The 22,102-nt window shown below is 43.9% G+C and overlaps 1 protein-coding gene and 1 long non-coding RNA gene across 4 annotated transcripts in view; both read left to right on the top strand.

Moving 5' to 3' along the window:
- Nucleotides 1-12,213, top strand: part of LOC121850502 — a 69,568-nt gene extending 57,355 nt beyond the window's left edge. Inside the window, exon 4 of the long non-coding RNA XR_006085623.1 lies at nt 12,154-12,213. This is a non-coding gene — a long non-coding RNA (uncharacterized LOC121850502). The remainder of the gene's footprint in view (nt 1-12,153) is intronic.
- The window catches only part of myocd (myocardin), a 61,650-nt gene continuing 51,758 nt past the window's right edge, over nt 12,211-22,102 (top strand). For all 3 annotated transcript variants that reach the window (XM_007888868.2, XM_007888867.2, XM_042342460.1), the window contains exon 1: nt 12,211-12,416. In XM_007888868.2, the coding sequence (XP_007887059.2) occupies nt 12,251-12,416 (166 nt within the window). In that variant the 5' untranslated portion in view covers nt 12,211-12,250. The remainder of the gene's footprint in view (nt 12,417-22,102) is intronic.

The following is a 22,102-nucleotide window of genomic DNA, read 5'->3' on the forward strand; positions in this document are numbered from 1 at the left end:
TCCCACCTTGGCCTAAATTTTAACACAAACCCATAAAACGAGCTGGACGACAACCCGAAAGGCTATTTATGAGGGTTTTACTCAAGACAATAAAGAACTGCCTTTAAGACAAGTGATAGATATTAAGACTGAGATGTTACAAGGAGCATTCAAATCAAGGTTTGATCTTCAATAAATTCAAGAAATAACTGAGGTGTTTCTCATAGACTTTCCATTTGGCACGTGTCTGTGGTGAGAAGCCAGCCTTAAAAGGGCTTCGCTCTACTCTTTGGAGGAATAAAAGCCTTGGTTTTTTTCTTTGCACAGATCACAGCAAATAAAAAAAACTATAAACGGAGTGCAATGGGATCCCCAGTTTTCTCGAGGAATAAACATAACCACTGATTTCTATTTACTTCCTAACAGCTTTTATTGTTTAATAATACCAAAATGTTGTTTCAGTTTGAATAGCCATTTGAGTTGCTCTGACAGTAACTCTCACAACTGTTCCACATGACGGTCGCAACAAATTCAGCAAGTCCTTTGTCTGTGTGTGTTGTGGAGGTTTGGCCGGGTGCCTTGACACATGTGGAAACCTATTGCCGCGCTCGCTTCAGAGACTCCAAACCAATCTACCAAGAGCTGCACATGTAAGAACTTAAGGATTTGCTGGGCAAAAAAAGACCAAGTTCTATCTCGTTCGCCTTCCATCATCCTGGAATGTAAATGCCTGGAAGTTTCTGTTTGCCCGGAATGGAGTGTCTCCCAGGAGCTCTCACCTAAAGCAGAATGTGTTAGCTGCAGGTTGGCGAGAGCTAAGGCTTAGGTACGCCCCAGTATACTGCTGGAGTTTAAATCACTCAAACTTGCCATTGCCAACACTGCCTGGCACTGTTCCCACCACTTGTCCTGTTAAACCCATTTTAGGGCTTTGGCTTGCATGGTTAACAGGAGCCGAATGGCAATAATCCCTGCCTCCCAGTGACTGGTCTGCTCTTCCAAGTCCTGTTGACAAGCCGACCATCATAAACCTTTGAGTGTTACAGACTGAGTGCTGGCTCAGGGACTGAGCTGTAGAGACCGCCACAGAGATGTTACCCAGACATGTGTGAGACGTGGAGAAACCAGAATCCGGGAAAGTCATTGCAATAATAATAATCCTTGCATTTGATACAGCGCCTTATCCCCTCATTGAGACGTCTCAAAGCGCTTCACAGGATATATTGTAAAGTGAATTGACTGTATATTTTGTGAGTGAAACGCAGCAGCCAATTGCGCACAGCAGCGTCCCCACAAACAGCCGTGGATTGAGTGACCAAATTATTTATTTATTCTGTTTTTTTGAAAGGGTTATTACCCCCTGAATCCTGGAAAGTCATTGCAAATGCCGGTCACCCATTCAACTCAAAGTCTCTGCAGTGGGTATCATAATATTCTAGCTTGTTTCTTTTACCTGTCACTTGCTGATGACCTGAGCTTGTCAGGCTGTTACAGTCCCTGCAGTTTTATTTCCAAAGCGCAGGGTCATACGCGTGCTGGTGTTGGAGCAAAGAAGCAGATGGGGTTTTCCTATAAACAAGTGCACAGTGAATATTTATACAATCTGTGGCACCTGACGCCATAACACTCCTGACATTTTGTTTTGTAACTCCTCTCGCTATAAGTCACTTCAGCGCATTAAGTAAATATTTTTATATAGCTCTGTCATTATTTATTGAAGGGTGGCAAAATCCCAAGTCTTTGCCAAATTCAGGGGTTAAAAAGTCAGTTTACAAGCTTCTTACATGAATTCAGTGTCGGTGTCGAAGCTGGGCTCTTCGCTTTGTCAGATCTCCATTTCAGCTCGCTGGTGACAAGCTTCTGTTCAGGGGTAGTGAGGTAAGGAAGGTCTCAGCGTGTGCTGAGCCTGACTCCAAATTCACTGGCCAAACTCCAAATTGGCAATGGTCTATTGGAATCAATAGGATTTGCTGCTTGAGTTAGGAGCATCCTAGCCTGAGGCAGTGCTGTTCAACCCACTGGCCACATGTAGACTAGCTTTTGAGATGTTTTGACCTGATGAAGGCGACAAAAGATCCATTTCAGTCCCACAAGTTGAAACGCAAGTCACTTCATCAGTGTGAAAGCGGTCACATCGGAACAGCAAAATGTCCACATGTACGACCTGTGCCCACTGTCCTGAATCAGTGGGTTCATAATCCCAAATCTCAGGCTTGGCTGACACTCCAGTGCAATGTTGGGAGTCACTGCGTTGTCAAGGTGTCGGCCTTCAGATGAGACGTTAAAATGTTCAAGTGGCCATTAAAGAAGATACTATTTGAAAAGAGAAGGGAGTTTCTCTCAGAGTCCCAGCCAAATGTCCACCTTTGTAGCTCATTGCGGAACATTGCTGTGTGAAAATGGGCTGTCAGATTCATCAACAAAATACAGTGTCAAGGCACTTGACAGCAATTCTGTGCGAAGTGATTTTGCTTTCAGACATTTTGACTTTATAGGAGCTGTACCAAATGCAAGGATTAACATATAACGATCAGACTGGGCACACTATCTTCCTTCAAAGTTAGCTGGCAACTTTAATAATAATAATCCTTGCATTTGATACAGCGCCTTATCATGTCTTTGAGACTTCTCAAAGTACTTCACAGGATAGGCTGTAAAGTGAAGTGACTATATTTTGTGGGAGACACTTTGAAATCCAAAGTTTGGATTTATTGCCTATCTATTGTTGTTGGTCATGACTGGCTATGGGTTACACCTCTTTTGTGATTCACCACTTAAATAGCCCTTGTTATTATAAAATCATCATCTCAGAGAATATTCCGGCACAGAAACAGGCCATTTAGCCTATCAGTTCTGCTCTGGTGGTTTCATTCACATGAGTCACCTCATCTAATCCTCCTCATTCCTTATACCCTTTAATGGTCTTCGCCTCTTCCGGGGAGAGAGTGCGCACTCCATTCCAGACTAAAGAAACCTCCATGCGTAGGTGGAACAAAAAAACACACAACTACCATCGAGAAGACTTCACAATGTTTTAAAAGAAAATTTAGATGGTAACCGAGCACTTGAGCACTTGATTGTGAAGGAGCCAGATAGGCATTGAACTAGCAGCAATAATAGAGGGGAAGCGTAAAGCACAGGCACATTTCTTTTGACCACATCTCCGCAGTGGTACGATCTTGTCGGGGCTGTTTGTCATTTGGTATCTTGCTCTGGGAGCCATTTGAGTCAAAATAGAGCTGCCATGAGCGAGATGGAGAAAGAGGGACAACTTTACTGCAGATGAGCTTTGATCTCGGTAAAAAAAAAACTAGCTCTGTGCAGGCTACAAAAAAGGTGGTGTTTCTACACAGCGTTTGGGATTTGAGTAAGAAAGATGATTTTGCTCATTAGAGATCCAGCAACATGGCTCTTACAGTCTGAATGGCTGCCTGCATTCATTTTTCATTGGACATTAATGGCCATTGACAGGAGGAATTGCAATCGGTGGAATAGAGGCACGGAGTGCTATATACAAGATTAAAGAAATAATGGTCCTCTGCTACCTAAATCAGCAGAGTCAGCAAAGTATGCTTTGATCTTGAAAGACATTTTCGGTAGCTCGGAATACTTCTGGTGTAGTCAGCTGCTGTTTAATGTTCAGTTGCAGTTACCCCAGGGAAGGTAGTGAGCAGACTGGCGAGTTACCCCCATCTCCCTGTGGCCACCGCTTACATCTGCTTTTCCTTATGACGCAGAGAGCAGATGCTGAACATACTTTTTATGTTAGAAAAAAAGGATTTGTTCTACCGTTGGCTGTGAGCCGAGGGTTCACAAGTGATCAGCGCTCTGATCGATTCAGCCCCGAATTAAGGCCTATCAGTCTCCTCTTCTGAACAATGCCAACAAACTGCTGACTCGGGTCCCAATACGTTGTTGTACGAACATGTCTGGTCATTTTACCACATGTTAAAATTCAACTCTCCTCCCCCACACGAGCCCCAAGATACACATCCATACACACAACAATACACACATACATACACATACACCAACATATACACACACACATACCAACACACATACACACACACATTCACCAACACACACACACCAACATATACACACACACACCAAACACACATACACACACATACATATACACACCCAACACACATACAGACGCACCAACATATACACAGACATACACATCTACATCAACACACACACACACATGTACACATGCATCCATACAAGGCACACCTACATTCACATACACCGACAATACCTACACACATCAATATCGGTCATTCATCTGATTACTGTGGGAGGGACATTGCTGGTGCAGGGTAGTATCCACATTTGTACTTGAAAATAACTCCTTGTGAAATCCTTTAAGATGTTTTGATGTGATAAGGCATTGAGTCAACAGGTCTGGCTCATCAATGAGCCTTTGATGTGTAAACGTGTCCGGTACCATTGGAGCCTAAACCCTGATGGTGGCCCTAACTAGTTGTATACCATGGTGTCTTCTACTGCACATATATTGTGAAACTTATCAAATGCTTACATTTAATATGATTAATAATAATCCTGGAATTTGATATAATGCCGTATCAGGTCTCAATGATGTGGTAAGGAGTTACATCAAAGCGCTTCACAGAATATAATAATAATAATAATAATCCTTGCATTTGATATAGCACTTTTCACAGCTTCGAGACGTCTCAAAGCGCTTCACAGAATATAGTGTAAAGTGAATTGACTATATTTGTGGGCAAAACGCGGCAGCCAATTGCGACCAGCAGCGTCCACAAACAGTCGTGGATTGAAGTGACCAATTTATTATTGTTTTTTTTTCTTGAGGGATTATTATCAGGCGGGTGGATTAAGGAAACTTGCCCAAGGTTTGGCCCGGCCAGGAATCAAACCCAGGTCTCTCGCTTACGAGACGAGTGCTCTAACCACTGAGCTACAGGACTCCAATTTATAAACTGTAAGTTGGAGTGACTGTATATTTGTGGCGAATATACTTATTCCATTTGAGACTCTTACTTTCCTAGCTCATAGGACAGACATGTTAAGCATCCCTGTAGATCTTAACTGCCGCACACTGATAATGCGCACATACTGTATAAGGATAGATACATCCACCTGTTTATTATTACAGCACATTGTTTCACAAGTGGAATCATTGGCAGACCACAGCCTATTAAAAAAAGGTTCCATTACAATAATTAATATATTTTCTAAGAAAAGTCAAAATCCTCTAAGAGTTATACCTCTGCCCCATTACCCCCCCCCCCCCCCCACCACCCCCGGCATTCCCTACCCCGGGAACCTGAAGGAGTTTCCTCGACCCGCGAGAATTCCGCTCCGGCATTACCAGATATTTAGAGTGGAGTTGCAAGGCTAGGGGGAAAGTGGCTCAACGTGCTTCACAGAATACATTGTAAAGTGTAGTGCCTGTGTATTTTGTGGGCGAAACGCAGCAGCCAATTGTGCACAGAATAGAAATTGCTGTGCGCAATTTACATAAGTTGATGCTTCTGTAAAATTATACAAACACTCGTGGATTGAATGATCAAATTTTGTTTATATATAGGGATTATTACTCACAGAAAGCGATCTGTCAATCGACTAATAACAGGTTTCCTACTTACTGCTGGTAAACAGTGGCGTGTGGAGTAAGAAAACTTGCCTACTCCATGCCCAGGAATCGAACCCAGGTCCTCTCGCTTGCACTTGCTCTAACCAATACGCTACAGGCATGATGGGCAGAATGGCCTCCTTTTGTGCTGTAGGATACTGTGATAGACACCTGTGTTAATTAACATTATGAAACACCACAAACTTTATCCCAGAATTTCTACAATATTAGGCACTTGAGGTGAGGTTTGTAAGAAAGGCTTTCGGGGAAAAGCCATTGACTAAAGCTGTTCACAGGCAACATTGTAGTAGGGAGGGAGCATGCAAAACAAGCTTAAAGCTGAGCTCCTCACCAGCAATAAGCCAAGTGGAACATAAATGGACGGAAAAAAAAACATGCAATTATTCTCGGCCTCAATAAATAATTCTGCTTCAGAAAGATGGTAATCAAAGATGGTGATGAGGTTCCAACATTGGAACAAATGAAGAGGAGCTTTAATAAAGTTCAGACACAAATTGAGGTGGGTCTTATTAAAAATGTTGAAAGGGCCAGGCAAGGCAAAGGGCACGTCTTGAAGTTGGTCTGATGATTAAATCTTTCTAAGGAATCAAAGACAGTCATTAAAGAGCCAAGTTCTGCTGAACAAGAAATGAGGGACGCAGCCAATGACACACATGTTCTGGACTAGTTATAATAATAACAACAATAATAAAAATAATAATCCTTACATTTAATGTTGCGCCATTTCACGTCGTTGAGACGTCTCAAAGCGCTTCACAGGATGTACTGTAAAGTGAAATGACTGTGTATTTTGTGGGCGAAACAGATGAGTTTACACCAGAATCTCTCTTCTGATCTCTTGTTGAAAGGGTGAACGGTTTGGACCGCGAACCATTTTGTCCCGATCCCTTTGCTTAGCTGTCTGAAATGCTGGGTATGTATTCTGGAAGGATGAGACCAAATGGGCCCAAAGGCTTCTTCATGTGTAACCCCACCAGTGATCCCTTGAAGCTATTGAAATGACAGATGGAGAAAGGCTAAAGAAGGAAAGGAATTGGTCAGTTGACGTAAGGAGATTCCAATATGTTTAATGGAGGAAAGATCTGACTTAAGCAGAGAATCTAATCATACCATCTCTTTCTTGTGTACGTAAGTTGATGCTTCTATAAAATTATACTTGGTGTCTGCACTTTGATGAAGTATTCACAATAAAACTGAAGGGGACAGTGGAAAGAATTCACCTATTCACCCAGCTACTGTAACCCTTGTTTATCCCATTCTTTTCATATTGCAGTCAGCGTTTCCATACTGTCAGCACTTATTGGAAGCCGAGAAAGTAATGAATTGTTACAATAAAGTGTTGCAGGAATTTACTGTAAAGGTTGCTCTGCAACTATCCAGATCTTCCCAACTTCCATTACAAGTGAGTTGTGGATGGTGTATTCCAAACTGCCTAATGTTATAATAAATGTCAGAGAACAAGAGGAGATGGTTTATATTTTTAACCAGTTTTAGTTCGGTAGTGCACAATAGGGCCTCTCTCCATACATGTAAGGCCCACATTGAGACTCAGCAGTTTATCCTAACAGTTTGGGGCAAACCATAGGTCAGAGGGTAAGGAACAGGGGTTGTCCTTCAAGGGGGTTGTTGTGCACACATCGCAACAGAATGTCATTGAAAGAAGAGCCTTTCAACTCAGTTGATCTTATCCTTCCAAACCTGGGCCTTGTTGGAAGTAATTTCTAATAGGTGAGCTAAAGGTATCATCCTGGCTCAGTTGGTAGCACTCTTGTCTCTTGAATCAGAAGGTTGTGGGTTCAAGCCCCATATCAGGACTTTGAGCTCATAGCCTCGACTGAAGCTCTAATGGCAGTGATGGGTGGGTGGGGGGAGTGTTGGAAATGCCATCCTGAGGAATAATAATATTAAGAATTCTTGCATTTGATATGGAGCCTTATCGTGTGGTTGAGATGTCTCAAAGTGCTTCACAGGATATACTATTAAATGGATTGACTGTATTTTGTGGGTAAAATGCAGCAGGCAGTCGCACACAGAAACGTCCCACAAATAAATAGCTGTGGAGTGAGCGAGAATGAAGAAGACATACCTGAACAAGGAAGACATAGAGTCTGATGAAAAGTGTTTCGAATTAGTCAATTTACTGAAATTGAAGAAGGTAAGAGCATGCAGTCAGCGGAGCGCTCTGCTCTGCCATTTGGAGCGAGATCACAGAGAGAGTCCGGATGGACAGGACCTTTTGATCCACTTGACCACCTGATGGTCTTCCCAGCACAGCATTGAGCTGTTTCTTAAATGAATCCAGGCCAGAGTGTCTGCTACTCAGCCTGCTGATACAGCTTTGGCCCTGGATCCTGTTGATTCGTAGACTAGTGTTCTCTCTTTGACATGCACCAGGTGCTCTCTCTCTCTCTCTCTTTCACTATCTCTCTCTCTTTCTCTCTCTCTTTCTCACTCTCTCTCGCTGTTGAATTACACAGGTGAAGCCTGTCCAGACAATGTTACATTCTCTGGGAATATTTTTAATATTGAAATCTGTGCATCTGATGGGAAGCAGAATGCAGAGTTTTGCAGGATTTCAGCTGGGCTCAACTCTCTTCGCAGGCTTCACTGGAGATTAGCAAGAGAAACTTGGATGCTCTCCTGAAATTTTATTATTTCAGTTAAAAGAAAGCTACCTCTCTAGACAGATTTAACCTGTCATCTATATCTTTTTTTTAATGTGTCTCTGGAGCTCCTTTGAAGGTCAGTCTCGAGATACTCCTCGGTCACAGGGTCAGATCCTGAGATACGTTGATCGTGGCTGGACAGCATTTGGGGCTAGAGTTTGGTTGGGGTTTAATCAATGAGGCTTCTTATCCCAGATGGAACATGCACAAGTGAGCAGCGTATTGGGTTTGGCTGTGATACCCTCCCCCACTCCCCCCACCAACCCCCTCCCCCACCACCCCCTCACTATGCGCCAGACACTCATTCTCAACATTCACACACGACAATAAAAGAGGGGAAAGGAGTCCAAGATCTTCAAGAGAGGAGTGGAGGAGAGCGAGTGTGGAGGAGATAACAGTGGATCCCTTTTCATTCACTAAATTTTTACTTATTACATATTTGAAGACATTTGGTGTCACGTTGGCCATTTGTTGCCAATAATAACATCTTTTGCGAGACTGGGAAAAAAAAGCAGGAATATTATCTCCATTGTAATGAATCTGCTTTGTGATTCATGTCTTAAGTATTGAAATGTGTTTCACTCGATCTGCCAGGCTTGGCTAGTGTCTGCCTTGTGATGATTTATTTCACAACTTTCTGAATAATAATAATAATAATAATCCTTGCATTTTATACAGCGCCTCATATCTTCAGGACGTCTCAAAGCACTTCACAGAATATACTGTAAAGTGAATTGACTGTATATTTTGTGGGTGAAACACAGCAGCCAATTGCACACAGCAGCGTCCACACAAACAGTCGTGGATTGAAGTGACCACATTTTGGTGTGTGAAGAGTTTATCACCCCAGTAAAAAAGGGATTATTATTATATTATTATTATATAATCACTTTCTTTTTGTTTGTCATCTCTCTGTGTCACACACACCACACACACACACCACACACACACCACATACACACACCATACACACACACCACACACACACCACAAACACACACACACCACAAACACACACACCAAACACACACACACCACACACACACCACAAACACACACACACCACACACACACCACAAACACACACACACCACATACACACACCAAACATACACACACCACACACACACCACAAACACACACACCAAACACACACACACCACACACACACCACAAACACACACACACCACACACACACCACAAACACACACACACCACATACACACACCAAACATACACACACCACACACACACCACAAACACACACACCAAACACACACACACCACACACACACCACAAACACACACACACCACATACACACACCAAACACACACACACCACACACACACCACAAACACACACACACCACAAGCACACACACACACCACATACACACACCAAACACACAAACACACCACAAACACATACAGACACCACAAGCACACACACACACCACAATTACACACACACCAAACACACACACGCCACACATACTACACACCACACGCACACACACAGAATAACTGAACTCTCCTATTGCTGTCCATACCATGGAGAATAAGTCGTTAATCTGGATTCATCAGCGTTTCAACCACTTATTCTCAAAACATGGATGACTGTTCTTTGACGTCCAGTGATCTTAAGAGGATAATGAGGAGCAGTTTAAACTGCACGTTCTACTCTCCTCTTGTTCACTTTGTCAAAAATATCTTCCTATAATCTCTGATCACATTTAGTTTTATCGTCAAATAAAATTCTGCCTCCATGTAACTATACTGACAGCAGAGAAGGCATGGATATTGTGTCTAATTACAGAGTGACGCACGGACACATTTATTATTTAGATGAGCTTTACTTTGCAGAGTTTTGACAATTACTCAGCAAATTGCAATTTTAACTATTTTCTGACTTTTTCCTGGTAATTGAGACATTGAACAATGACAGGTTCAGTATTTGCTTTTGATCAAATGGATCTGCAGTTATGTTTTCACCATTGACACAGAGAGAGAAAGAGAAAGAGAGAGAGAAAACCATTATTTTTGATCAGGCAACACAGCGTTCCTCAGATGGATCACTTTAAATCTGAACTTTGAACTTACTAGTAACGCCCAATGTTTGCAAAATACGTTGGATTATAGCATCTCGCTGGGCTGGGCTGTGTTATACTGGACTGTGTGTGCTGGGCTGGGCTATGTTGTGCTGTGCTGGGCTGTGTTGTGTTGTGCTGGGCTGTGTTGTGTTGTGCTGGGCTGCACTGTGCTGGGATGAGCTGGACTGGGCTGTGTTGTGCTGGGCCGTACTGGGCTGGTGTGCCGTGCTGGACTGGGCTGGTGTGCTGTGCTGGGCTGGGCTGGTGTGTTGTGCTGGGCTGGGCTGGTGTGTTGTGCTGGGCTGGGCTGGTTTGTTGTGCTGGGCTGTGTTGTGCTGGGCTGCGCTGTGCTGGGATGAGCTGGACTGGCCTGTGTTGTGCTGGGCCGTACTGGGCTGGTGTGCCGTGCTGGACTGGGCTGGTGTGCTGTGCTGGGCTGGGCTGGTGTGTTGTGCTGGGCTGGGCTGGTGTGTTGTGCTGGGCTGGGCTGGTTTGTTGTGCTGGGCTGTGTTGTGCTGGGCTGCGCTGTGCTGGGATGAGCTGGACTGGCCTGTGTTGTGCTGGGCCGTACTGGGCTGTTGTGCTGTGCTGGGCTGGGCTGGTGTGCTGTGCTGGGCTGGTGTGTTGTGCTGGGCTGGGCTGGTGTGTTGTGCTGGGCTGGGCTGGTGTGCTGTTGCTGGACTGGGCTGGTGTGTTGTGCTGGGCTGTGCACTCAGCCCACCTGAACCCGCTCGCTCACTCTCTCTGTTAGTATAACAACGTTCACATTGTGAGCACATCCCAATGTGTGGGCAAACCGGGCAGCAGCCAATTTACCCACGGCAATGTCCCACAAACAGCCATGAAGCGAATGACCCATTTTATTTGGGAGAGATTGTCAGCCAAGAAACTGGGAGAAACTCGCTTCTCTTTTTGTATAGTTGTCTTGGGATCTTTAGTGTCCACCTGAATTAGGCAAGGACCCCAGGACCTCGGTTTAACATCTGATCTGAAAGATGCACCTCCGACAATGCAGAAAACTCCCTACTGCACCCTCTCCCCCGCGCAGTTGACTTGTACATCAGCCGCTCTGAGGAGAGCCTCGTCGGTTTATCGAGAGCAACTTTAACTCGAGCAGAGCGACGGAGGAGAGAGGACGAGACAGTATTTGAAGTGGGATGAAATGCTTGCGACATGGCGTATAGATAACGCCCCACCCGCCCCCACCCCCTCTCGCTGTGCATTGAAATGGAGAGTGCTGTGGCCTTTAGTATTTATGGATAGTTGGGAGACTGCACAAGATCAACTCTTAGAGCTGTCTGTAAATTAATATGTTGGCAGGAGCTCCTGAAGTGAGGCACGCTCCTGTCCTCTTAAATGTGGTCAGGCATCTCACATCAAATGTAATCAAGCTACGTGGAAATTGTAAATTGACTCTGAGCATAAGAAGTGAGAGACTACAAGTAATATTAGAGAGCTTGAAGTTTACTGTTGCCGAAGGAATTTTCATTTAGTGCTAAATACCAAACGATGGGAAGAGCAGACTGGGTTATTGTCAAATAAATCGCAGTGACACAAACGTGATTTCTGTATTTTTTTTGTGTGTGTTTGTGTGTCGGTTTGTATGTGTGTCGGTTTGTATGAGACATCTGAAAGCGTTTCACAGAATATACTGTAAAGTGTAGTGACTGTGTATTCTGTGGGTGAAAACATGCTGCTTGGTTTGGGAGAAGCTGATGTTGAGGAACGTTCCTGCCAGTAACTGCTTGTGACTTTGTGATTTCCAGGCTTGGATTCGATGTGAATGACTTTTGCCCAGAACACGACCCGTTCAAAGTGGAGCAGCCAGAGAAAGCCAGTCCCAGCCTTGGCCTTGGCGTGGTGATGAGCGGAGGGGCCAAGGCGGGAGGTGGGGTCGACCAGAATGCAGACCCGGCCCACCCCAGCGCTGTGGACGGTAACCCCAAGGGTGACAGTGTGAGCAGCGAGATGAAGGAGCTGTCACTGCAGGCAGTTCAAACACTGCCCCCGCTCACCGAGCGCAAGAACGGTAAGGGCTGCCCAACATCCCACCCACTGAGCAACCACAACAACAACAGATTACACTGACACAGCGCCACGCACGTCGGGGGGAGCCGAGCAGGAAGCATCCTTGTTCCCAGTAATACGTTCAGCTCCTCAGAACTCTTCGCAACTTCAGCTCCGATCAGATTTACGCACAAACCAAACCAAATATCTGCTGAACGACTGAAGTAAATGAAGCCAGGGAAGTTACACACCTTCCAAGCGTGTGCGGATATGTCAATATATAATATAATGATATATTCATAGTGGCCATTTATAATGGAATAATGTAAATACGCTGTTCAGTGTATGTGCAATTGAATGTCTTCCTTTGGGACTGAAGGTTCCTCAGCAGGTAAGTGGTCTCAGGCCCTGGTTTAGTTAGTACCGAATCCTTCATTCAATCTGGGGAGGAACTGGGAGAAGATGACATTTACAGCTAATTTAATTATACATCCATTGAACTCAGAGCTGGTCAAGTAGTGGAAATTAGGAAACGTTTCTTCACACAGAGGGTTGTGAACATGGCCTAGAAGGACATAGAGGCAGAATTGACCAGGCTGTTTTAGATAAATATATAGACAGTCTATCTCTTCTCTTTTGCTCTGTTTGTCTCTTTCTCTCTCTCTCCCTCTCTCTCACTTGTTTTCTATCTCTCTGTCAGTCTCTCTTTCTCTCTCTCACTGACACCGATTTACCCGATGTGAATTTTCCAGCATTTCTCAGTCTGTCTCAACCTCTTAAGTGTTTACTTGAATTCAGAGGAAGTTTGTATGTGTGCTGTCATTCAGCTTCTGTGGCAGATAATACAAACAGCACCTGAGGCAACTGCGATTTCAATCGATATTAAGATAGCAGAGTAAGCTGAGCAGAAGCAGAGCAATTTAAACACAGCAGCAGCAGCTCAGAGAAGGGGTTTAAGTTGCTGGAATTTCCTGAAGGTGACTTAAAGAAAATTCTTGCTCATATTTTTTTTCTCTAGTAGCTAAACTTGAGAGATTACATACATCTGGTTGCAATTCCTCTTTGTTTTTGAAGTGAGAGGGAAGTGTTTGTACAAACTTTCTGAGGTTCCTGAGTGTTTCTGTTCTTGAGGCAGCTTTGCTATCATCCCACTACAGAGTGGAACGAGAGAGAATAATTCCGACTCCGCACATACTCATAATAATAATAGTCCACGACTGTTTGTGGGACACTGCTGATCACGATGGGCTGCCATGTTTCGCCCACAAAATATAGTCAGTGCACTTTACAGTATATTCTGTGAAGCGCTTTGAGGCATTTCGAAGACGTGATAAGGCGCGATACCAAATGCAAGGATTATTATTATTATTAATACTTAAAAAGTCAGCGACAGGGATATGGAGAAAAGGCAGGTAAATAGAACTGAAAGGGTTGTTCTTGAGACAGTCAGCGTATACACAAGGGGCCGAAAGGCCATCTGGCACTCGTTGTGTGAAGTCACACATTAACATTGGCCTCTTGGGTGAGATGACTCGAGGTGTGAGATCAGACAGCGAGAGCCGGACTCTGCATGTTGCGGGTGAGAAGAGAAAAGTACGAAAACGTCAATAGAAGTGGCAAGATATTTTTTCTCTTGGCTTACCTTATCTTGTCACAAATCACTTAACATTTCAAGGAACTTGTTTAAAATGTCCCCCGATCTACTCCAACCTTTTATTTTGCTGGAGAATCGTATCCGAGCTGGACAATTCCATTTCCACTCGGACATCTTTGGCTAAGATCCCATCTGCCAGGTTAGGACGGTCGTCAATAATTCTATGGCATAACCGGAATAGAGAAGGAATTTTCCCTGATATCCTGGGCAACAAACCTCCGAATAAACTGGTGATTCTCTCCTTAGCTGTTTGCGGAACATTGCAGAGACAAGAATGGCTACTTGCGTTTGCCCACAAATAGTTGATAGCGATTCCCAGTGAAGCACTTTGAGATATTTCAACATTATAGACGTGATATCAAATGCAACAAATATTTATTTTATCAAAGTTGAAATGGAGTTTAAAGGGCCACTGACAATAAATGAGACAGAGAGGATTCCACAGTCCTACAAAGCCAGGAGATGGCATCAGTGCCATGCTGAGTGCAGTCAGCACTGCAGAGAGATATTTAGCTTCATCGGGTTCACACTGAGCCGTGGTAAGATTTCCCTTTCTCAGGTATCTCAGTCAGCTGCCAGGCGTGGAGTTCAAAGGCAGGCCGGGCGGATTGGGATGAATCCAAAACACTGAGTCCCTCAAACCACATCTTCCTTTTCCTGAGTGCTGGGAGACGGTGATGATTTGTCAAAAGTTGCCCGGTGCAGTTAGTGTTGGGAAGACATTTCAAAATAAACTGCAGATCCCGTGCCAGGTTTATTTACACTTTATTAAAGTCAATGTTAAACACAGTGGTCTAATCCTCCAAGGCTGTTCCACTGCTCATTCCTCAGTCTCACCTCTTTGCCTTGCGGTGGCTCTGCCTGCCTCTAAAATCCTCTTAAACAGCTACTTTTGTTGTTGGTCAGCTTCCTTGAGCTCCCCTTTCCTGCTCAGTGATCCCTGTTGTCCATGTAAAAATGCTTTGATTCATTACAGATAATAATTATAATAATAATAATAATCAGCCTTGCATTGTGGGAGGTGCCATCTTTTGAATGAGATGTAAACCCGAGGACCCATCTGCCTGTGTGATTGGATATCAAAGATCCTGTGGCACTATCGAAAAAGAGAAAGAGTTTCCCCCGATGTCCTGGCTGACAATTCCCCAGATACAATTGGAAGTTTTTGAGACATTGATGTACTCAAATTAGCTGCTGCAATTACCTACAAATACACAGTCACTACATCTTACAGAAAACTCTCTGAAGTGCTTTGAGATGGTTTTAGTGCACTAAGGCACTATATCAAATGTAGGGATTGCGATGATAATTATTATTATATGAAGCTCCTATATAAATGCAAGTTGTTCTTGTTGTAGGTTACAATGATAAATCAGTAATTTTCTTGCCTGAAACCTGAAAGACCAGGTTGGGAATGTTTGAGTGGATTTTACACACAGAACATTTTAAATGTAAAACTGATGAACATTCTTTGTTCCTCGCTTACAATGGAATTTATCATTACAAGCAGAAAAGGAAAGTTCACAGTCATTAATCAACTGAGTGAGCGAGCGAGCGAGCGAGCGAGTGTGACCCTGTTCTTTTCTAACCTCTTGTTTGACGTTTGAACAATACCTCTGGCTGGACTAACACAAACGTCAAGTTTAAAACCACGAAAGCTGGAAAACAAACAGGACCCCAGTTGGATATTGCTCGTTGAATTAAATAAACCATCGATCTGTCAGACCTGGCTGCCAATTGGATGCAGCCCAATCTTTGCCAAAGATGCTGTTTCCCGTCACACTGCCTTGGTCCGTAGTAGACAGCAGTGACTACCTACTGGACGCGGGCTCCGCTGAGCGAGATCAGTCACTGTGACATTAGGGAAGTATTTCCTTCCTCATTTCAGGAGGATTCAGCTGCCCATTGAAGCACAAGATTTTCTAACCCTCTGGAAACAGGATTCATAGAATTATCGGACATTCGCAGCACAGAGTCAGCAATCCAGCCCATCATGTCTGAGCAACATAGACTGAATGAGGGACAACAAAGAAAGTTAATGGGGTGGAGTTGGGGTTAGTGTCCACCTATTACACAGATTAAGGGGAATAAAATGCTGGGTTCAATCTTGGCACTTTTGCACATAGAAAACATGTTGGAAGAGCTACATTGGCATCCAGTCTCAGTATCAGGTACACCTATAAAGGCTTAAGTGCAGTCGGGCTGCTGCCAAAAACAATGTTTTATTTATTTAAACAGTTACATTAAACTTTGTATAAATGTCACAGACTGTAATTCAGCAGTGTAATACCTTCCAAGCAATTTGCACATATTTCACTGACGAGGTGTGATGACGATCACACAATTGGGGAGAATTGGACATTTATATTTTTAGTTTGGTTTTAAACCCTTAAACCCCCTTTTGGCAGCAGCCTCCCCCCTCGGCAGGAGGGATAAGATGTTCTGTGATGCTCCATTCCTGGCTTTGTGCACAGTTGGCAGGGAGAGGAGTTGAAACAGGTGAGTGTCCGTTTGTAAACTTCCCCCTGAGCTGGTATAACTCGTGCCCTTTCAGTACAAAGGTGTCACCTTGGCTGAGTTGGCAGCACTCCCTCCCGCCTCGGCGACCAGAAGGTTGTGGGTTCGAGCACCGAGTTTGAACAATCTGTTCCAGGCTGAATTCCAGCGCGCTGCTGGGGGGGAGAGGGGTGGGGGGCAGCGCTGCATTATCAAGAGAAGCCGTCCATTGAGATTTGGAACTGAGACCCTGTTTGCCTGTTGAGGTGATCAATGTTGTGAACCACTCAGGTGAGGTACCAGAGGCTATACTTGAACCTCCTCCAGCGAAAGGAACAAGTTGTACAGTCACTGCACTTTACAGTATATTCTGTGAAGCGCTTTGAGATGCGTCGAAGACTTGATAAGTCGCTATTATATCAAATGCAAGGATTATTATCGTTATTATAAGTTGTCAGGAATGAAAGAGGAGAAAAACTTTGATTGTAGACAAAGAACCATTCTGCTTTGTTCTGATAATATTGGGATTGCAAAATGTTGTGTATTGTGAGCAGTGCAGCTCAGAGGTTTATATACATATATATCTATTTTTGAAAGTCCCAGGACTCAGTAAATGTCTCTTCTCAAGAACTTGGAATTTGCGCAAGAAGCCAAGACAAAAATGTCAATCTGAACATCATTTTTCAATGCTGCCTAAACCTTTGCTTGGTTTGCTCATCTGCTCATACGTCTCCCTTGTAGTTCCATGGTTTCATATTTCACTCTCTTGCCTTTAAGCAGTGTTGATTTGGCCCAGTGGGTAGCATTCTCGTCTTCGGGCCAGAAGGTTGCGGGTTCAAGCACTAGGACGTGAGCTCTCAGACCAGTCTGGTACTGTGATTCAGTACTGAGTTTCCGCTCCATTGTCTAAAGCTGATGTCTTCAGATTGTACAGCAAGGAAACGTGCTGTTGCTTTCACTCCACATAAGTCTCCAACCACTCCTTACTTCCTCCACATCCTTTTATTCCCTTCTGCCTGTATATCTACATGAGATGTTGAATTGATGTCCCTTGGGCCCTGGTCAGGTAGATGTTAACAATCCCACAGCCACGAGTTCACTGTTGTCCTGACCAGTATTACTGCTCTTCCAATATTCACGGAAAGCCCAATTAATTGGTAATTTATCTTGTTGCTGTTGTGGGGCATGACCGGTACAAATCAGCTGCCACGTTTGCCTACAAAACAGTCACGACACTTCAAAGTAACTCATCCAAAACTAAGTGGCAAGTAGTTCAGTTCGTGTTAGTCCCATCAGTTCCTCAAGACAACAGTTCATTTGCTGGTCAATAGTAAAGTCATTCAAAGCCACTTCGGAAAGCCTGGGCACTTTTGTAGCTTCTCTTGTTGTATCATTGTCTCCCTGTCAGACCTCCTCTCGTTATTGGGGAACAGTTGTTCAAGACGGTCATTTGTGACCTTTTTCCAAATGCTGGGCTGTGGTCCTTCGGAAAACTTGGAACAGTGAACCTGAGAGAGGATATTTATAGATGGGTACAGCAGCTGTGGCTAGGAAGTTTAAAGTATAGATTTGGTCGGCAGTGGGCTGCACTGACCCTGAATTGGAGAAGGTCGCATCCAAGCAAATGCGGTAATCAGCAGCGTTATATAAATGGTTCAATAATAATAGGTCCTGCATTTGGTATCGCGCCTTCACGTGGAAAATGTCTCTGCATACATTGTAAACTGTATTTTTGTAGGTGAAAGCAACAGACAATTTGCCCACAGCAATGTCCAACGTACAGCCATGAAGTGAATGACTGATTTTTATGGATTGTTGGTCTGGTCACTGGGAGAGAGAAACTCCTTTCTCTTTTTAAATAGTGTCGCGGGATCCTTAACGTCCACCTGAACAGGCAGAATCAGGAAAACTCTTAAATAATCTTAATTATGAAGCCGGTTTTCTGTAGGTTTAACTGAATGCAACAATTTGCCAAATTCTGCAGGTTTCAAAATAAATCGAGACCCAGGTGGAACTTCTCCCCAAATGGAGAGGTTCTTGTTTAAACTTACTGGGGTCTAATGCAGGCTGATCTTTTCCACTGATCTTTATAACAGGAAATCCCATGATAAACAGTAGGTGAAAAAATTGCTCTTTTTTTTGGCAGTCAAAGTATGTTGAACTCTGTGCGAGGCTATGTCGGGTGGGTGTTGGGTGCTGAAATTGGTGCAATTTAACTATAATAAGATTAAGAATTCTTGCATTCAATATATTGTCAGGTGGACGGACATCTCAAAGTGCTTCAGTACTGTAAAGTGTGGTGACTGCATTTTTGTAGGCAGGGGTCTGCACTGAGCATGTGATGTTAGCTGGGAGTGCCCCTCACTCTTAGTAACAATAATAATCTTTGCATTTGTTATAGTGCCTTATCACGTGCTTGAGGTGTCTCAAAGCACTTCACAAAATATACTGTAAAGTGTAGTGACTGTGGTATTTGGTAGGTGAGGACCACTTCTGTGAACCCTTCAAAACTTGGAAGGGATTGTGTTTTTATTTCAATGTGATTTGAAAAGGTTTGGTTTCAGTCGACTGCGCACGTTCCAGGTTGAGTACTATGCTGACTGCCTGCTCCACATCACTATATGCCGGTGAGGTGTAATATGTGCTAATGCAGCATTGCATTGGACTGTCAGCCGAGACCATACGAGTTCCAAGTCTTGACGTGGGGCTTGAACCCACAACCTTCTAACTCAGAGGCGAGAGCGCTACTAACTGAGCCAGAATGTGTGTCAGCCCACATTCATAATGTATGACGAATGATATACACATTATGTCATTCTCACACTAAAACCATATTAACATGCTTTGGTTAAAGTGAAGCGACTGGCATTGGAGAAATGATGAGTGTAGAGCGACAGGAGACATCTGTAGATTGAAACTCTGAAAGCTTGGCTTAACATTTCACTCTATGGGTGGCTTCAACAGATAGGATATTTGAGCCAAGAAACGTCAACATATTTCCTCTTTTCTGTCATTTTTTCCGATCCCACGAGGGAAGGTCTGGCCTCTGGGTATCACACCTCGGTTTTGGAGGGAGTGGGGGAGGGGTGCAGGGAGAGGGAATGGGTGGAGTAGTTGGTTGGCTGATGATACTGGATGTACAGTCTAATTATTATAATAATAATCCTTGCATTTGATGCAGCACCTTATCACGTTGTTGAGACGTCTCAAAGCGCTTCACAGGATAGACTGTAAAGTGAATTGACTATGTTGTGTGGGTGAAACTCGGCAGCCAATTGCACACAGAAAGGAAATTTGGCTACGGTTTTGCCCTGCCCGTGAATCGAACCCTGGTCCTCTCGCTTGCAAGGTGACTGCTCTAACCACTACGTATAGTTAACGCAATGTGGCATCTTTCTAACCTAGCACTTGCTGGTAAGGAACCACATACCCTGAGTACAAAGACTTGTATAAATAATTGCCACGGGGATTTATTCTGCTGGCATTGTACTGCTTGGGCGCCTGAGTGTGTGACGCTCTTCTCAGTGATTTCTTCCTGCATTCACAATTCTGCACTTGTACTTCACTTCATTTTGTGTGCAGTGCTGGGTTCAATATGGTATTAATAGATGTTGGTTTACATTCTGCTCGGGGCAGCTGCTGTAGGCTTACTGCCATCCACAAGGAGTTCAGGCCTCCAGTGCTGTGAGTTGTACCCTGGCAGGAGTAATTACATTATTTTTAATATTTAATTTTTCACAGACAGTGTTCAGCTGTGTTTATACCTGAAACAGTGAAAAATACCAGACAGAGAGCGCAAGCGAGTGAGCAAATGAGTAAGGGCTCGCGAGAGAGAGAGATCGAGGCCAGCAGCAAATCTTCAAACCACAAAATGCCGTGAAAACATAACAGCCTAACCCAAATGCTTGGAGGGGCAATAATAATTGCTTGACGTCCACGTTCTTATTGTAAGTGTGTGACCGTGGGGTGAGATCTGTGATATTATACATAACTCAGAGCGTGAAAGGGGAAGAGTGACTTGTCACCCAAACACCCGCACCACGGCACAACATTAGTGCTAACCATCAAATGAAATCCCGTATGCGGGTTGGGACAGATCGATATACAGTCGGATGTAAATGTTTCTTACAACAACAACAACCTGCATTTATGTAACATCCTTCGTGTGTCGGGTAATGGCTCAGAGCGTTTCACAGCTTTGTTACTGATCGCGTATGGACTCATTACAGACACCGGAAAACTGCCAGGAATTTGCTTTCACTGTATCCCGATTACGCCATCTGTGCCCCAGACGGTACTGAGCAGTGTAACTGGGGATTAGATGTATACCCTTGGTTAAAGCAATCAGAAAACTACAAAACATCAGTAAGTGTTCACAGTTGTAAAGTTTTGATTCCCGCCCTCTGCACACTGCGATGAAGCAGATTAGATTTAGCCATTTCTGTCATTTAATGTTTAAAGTCTATGATATGGGCGTATAAATATAATTTATAAAAATAACAACTGTGGCTAATCATAGGCGGCGAAACACAAGTGTTAGCTTCTAGACTACAGAGAAATACTTGCAGCAAATTGTGAAACGTATATCTACTGTGTGGTGATATCAGCTGGGGGGAGGGTTATTTTTGGTCATTCACGAAAAAGTTTATCTAATCAGTTGCTGTAGTGGAATTTGAATCTCAGTCGCCTGAGTTCACAATCTGATCAACAAAATCAGTGGAAATAAATAAGTGAAGTCGAGCATTCCTTAAGGACACAGTAACCCATGTTACAGACTAACCCTGGATACCGACATAAGGTAGATTCTTGCTTCCCGACCGCTTTCAACTGGGACCTTTCACATTGACTTCATTGAACCCATTCATGGTGAGGATTTAACTGGATTCAGTTCTTTATTAAAGTCTATTCCGATCTCTACTAGCGACTCCTTGTTTTCTTCCAAATTCTTCAACTCAGTTTCGGAGCGATTGTACACAGTAACGGGAGGATGTCTCAAAATGCTTTGCAGGATTTACTGTAAAAGTGTAGTCACTGCGTATTCTGTAAGTGTGTAGTCAGTGCATAGGATAGCATAAGAGCTTTAGGGTCATTTTTGCTTCTTTCCCATCATTTTTCCTGGCAGTTTTGTCCCCAACCCCCTGCTCTGGTCTTGAAGGATTTGCATCACAGCCGAGCCCAATCCTATTGCCAGGCAAAGGTGGCCTTCAAGCCCCACGTCGGGACTTTGATCTCGCGCAGTCTAGGCTGACACTCCAACATGGTGCTGGGGGATTGCTGCATTGCTGTAGGTGCTGCACATTAGATGAGATGCTAATCCGATGTCTTGTCTCTCTACCTGTTCAGGTGGATGCTAAGGTTCTGTGGCACTATTTGTAAAGAGAGGGGACATTCTCCAGGTAGCCTGGCCCACATTCCCCCAAGTACAATTGGCTGCTGCGTTTGCGTAAAAAATACACTGTGGGTACATTTGATAGTGGATTTTGCAAAGCGCTTTGAGTTGGCTTCCCAATGTGACAGGTGCTACATCAAATGCAAGTACTATTCAGTATTATTATTAT

Source organism: Callorhinchus milii, unplaced genomic scaffold (assembly GCF_018977255.1).
Source record: "Callorhinchus milii isolate IMCB2004 unplaced genomic scaffold, IMCB_Cmil_1.0 Scaffold20, whole genome shotgun sequence".
NCBI lineage: Eukaryota > Metazoa > Chordata > Chondrichthyes > Chimaeriformes > Callorhinchidae > Callorhinchus > Callorhinchus milii.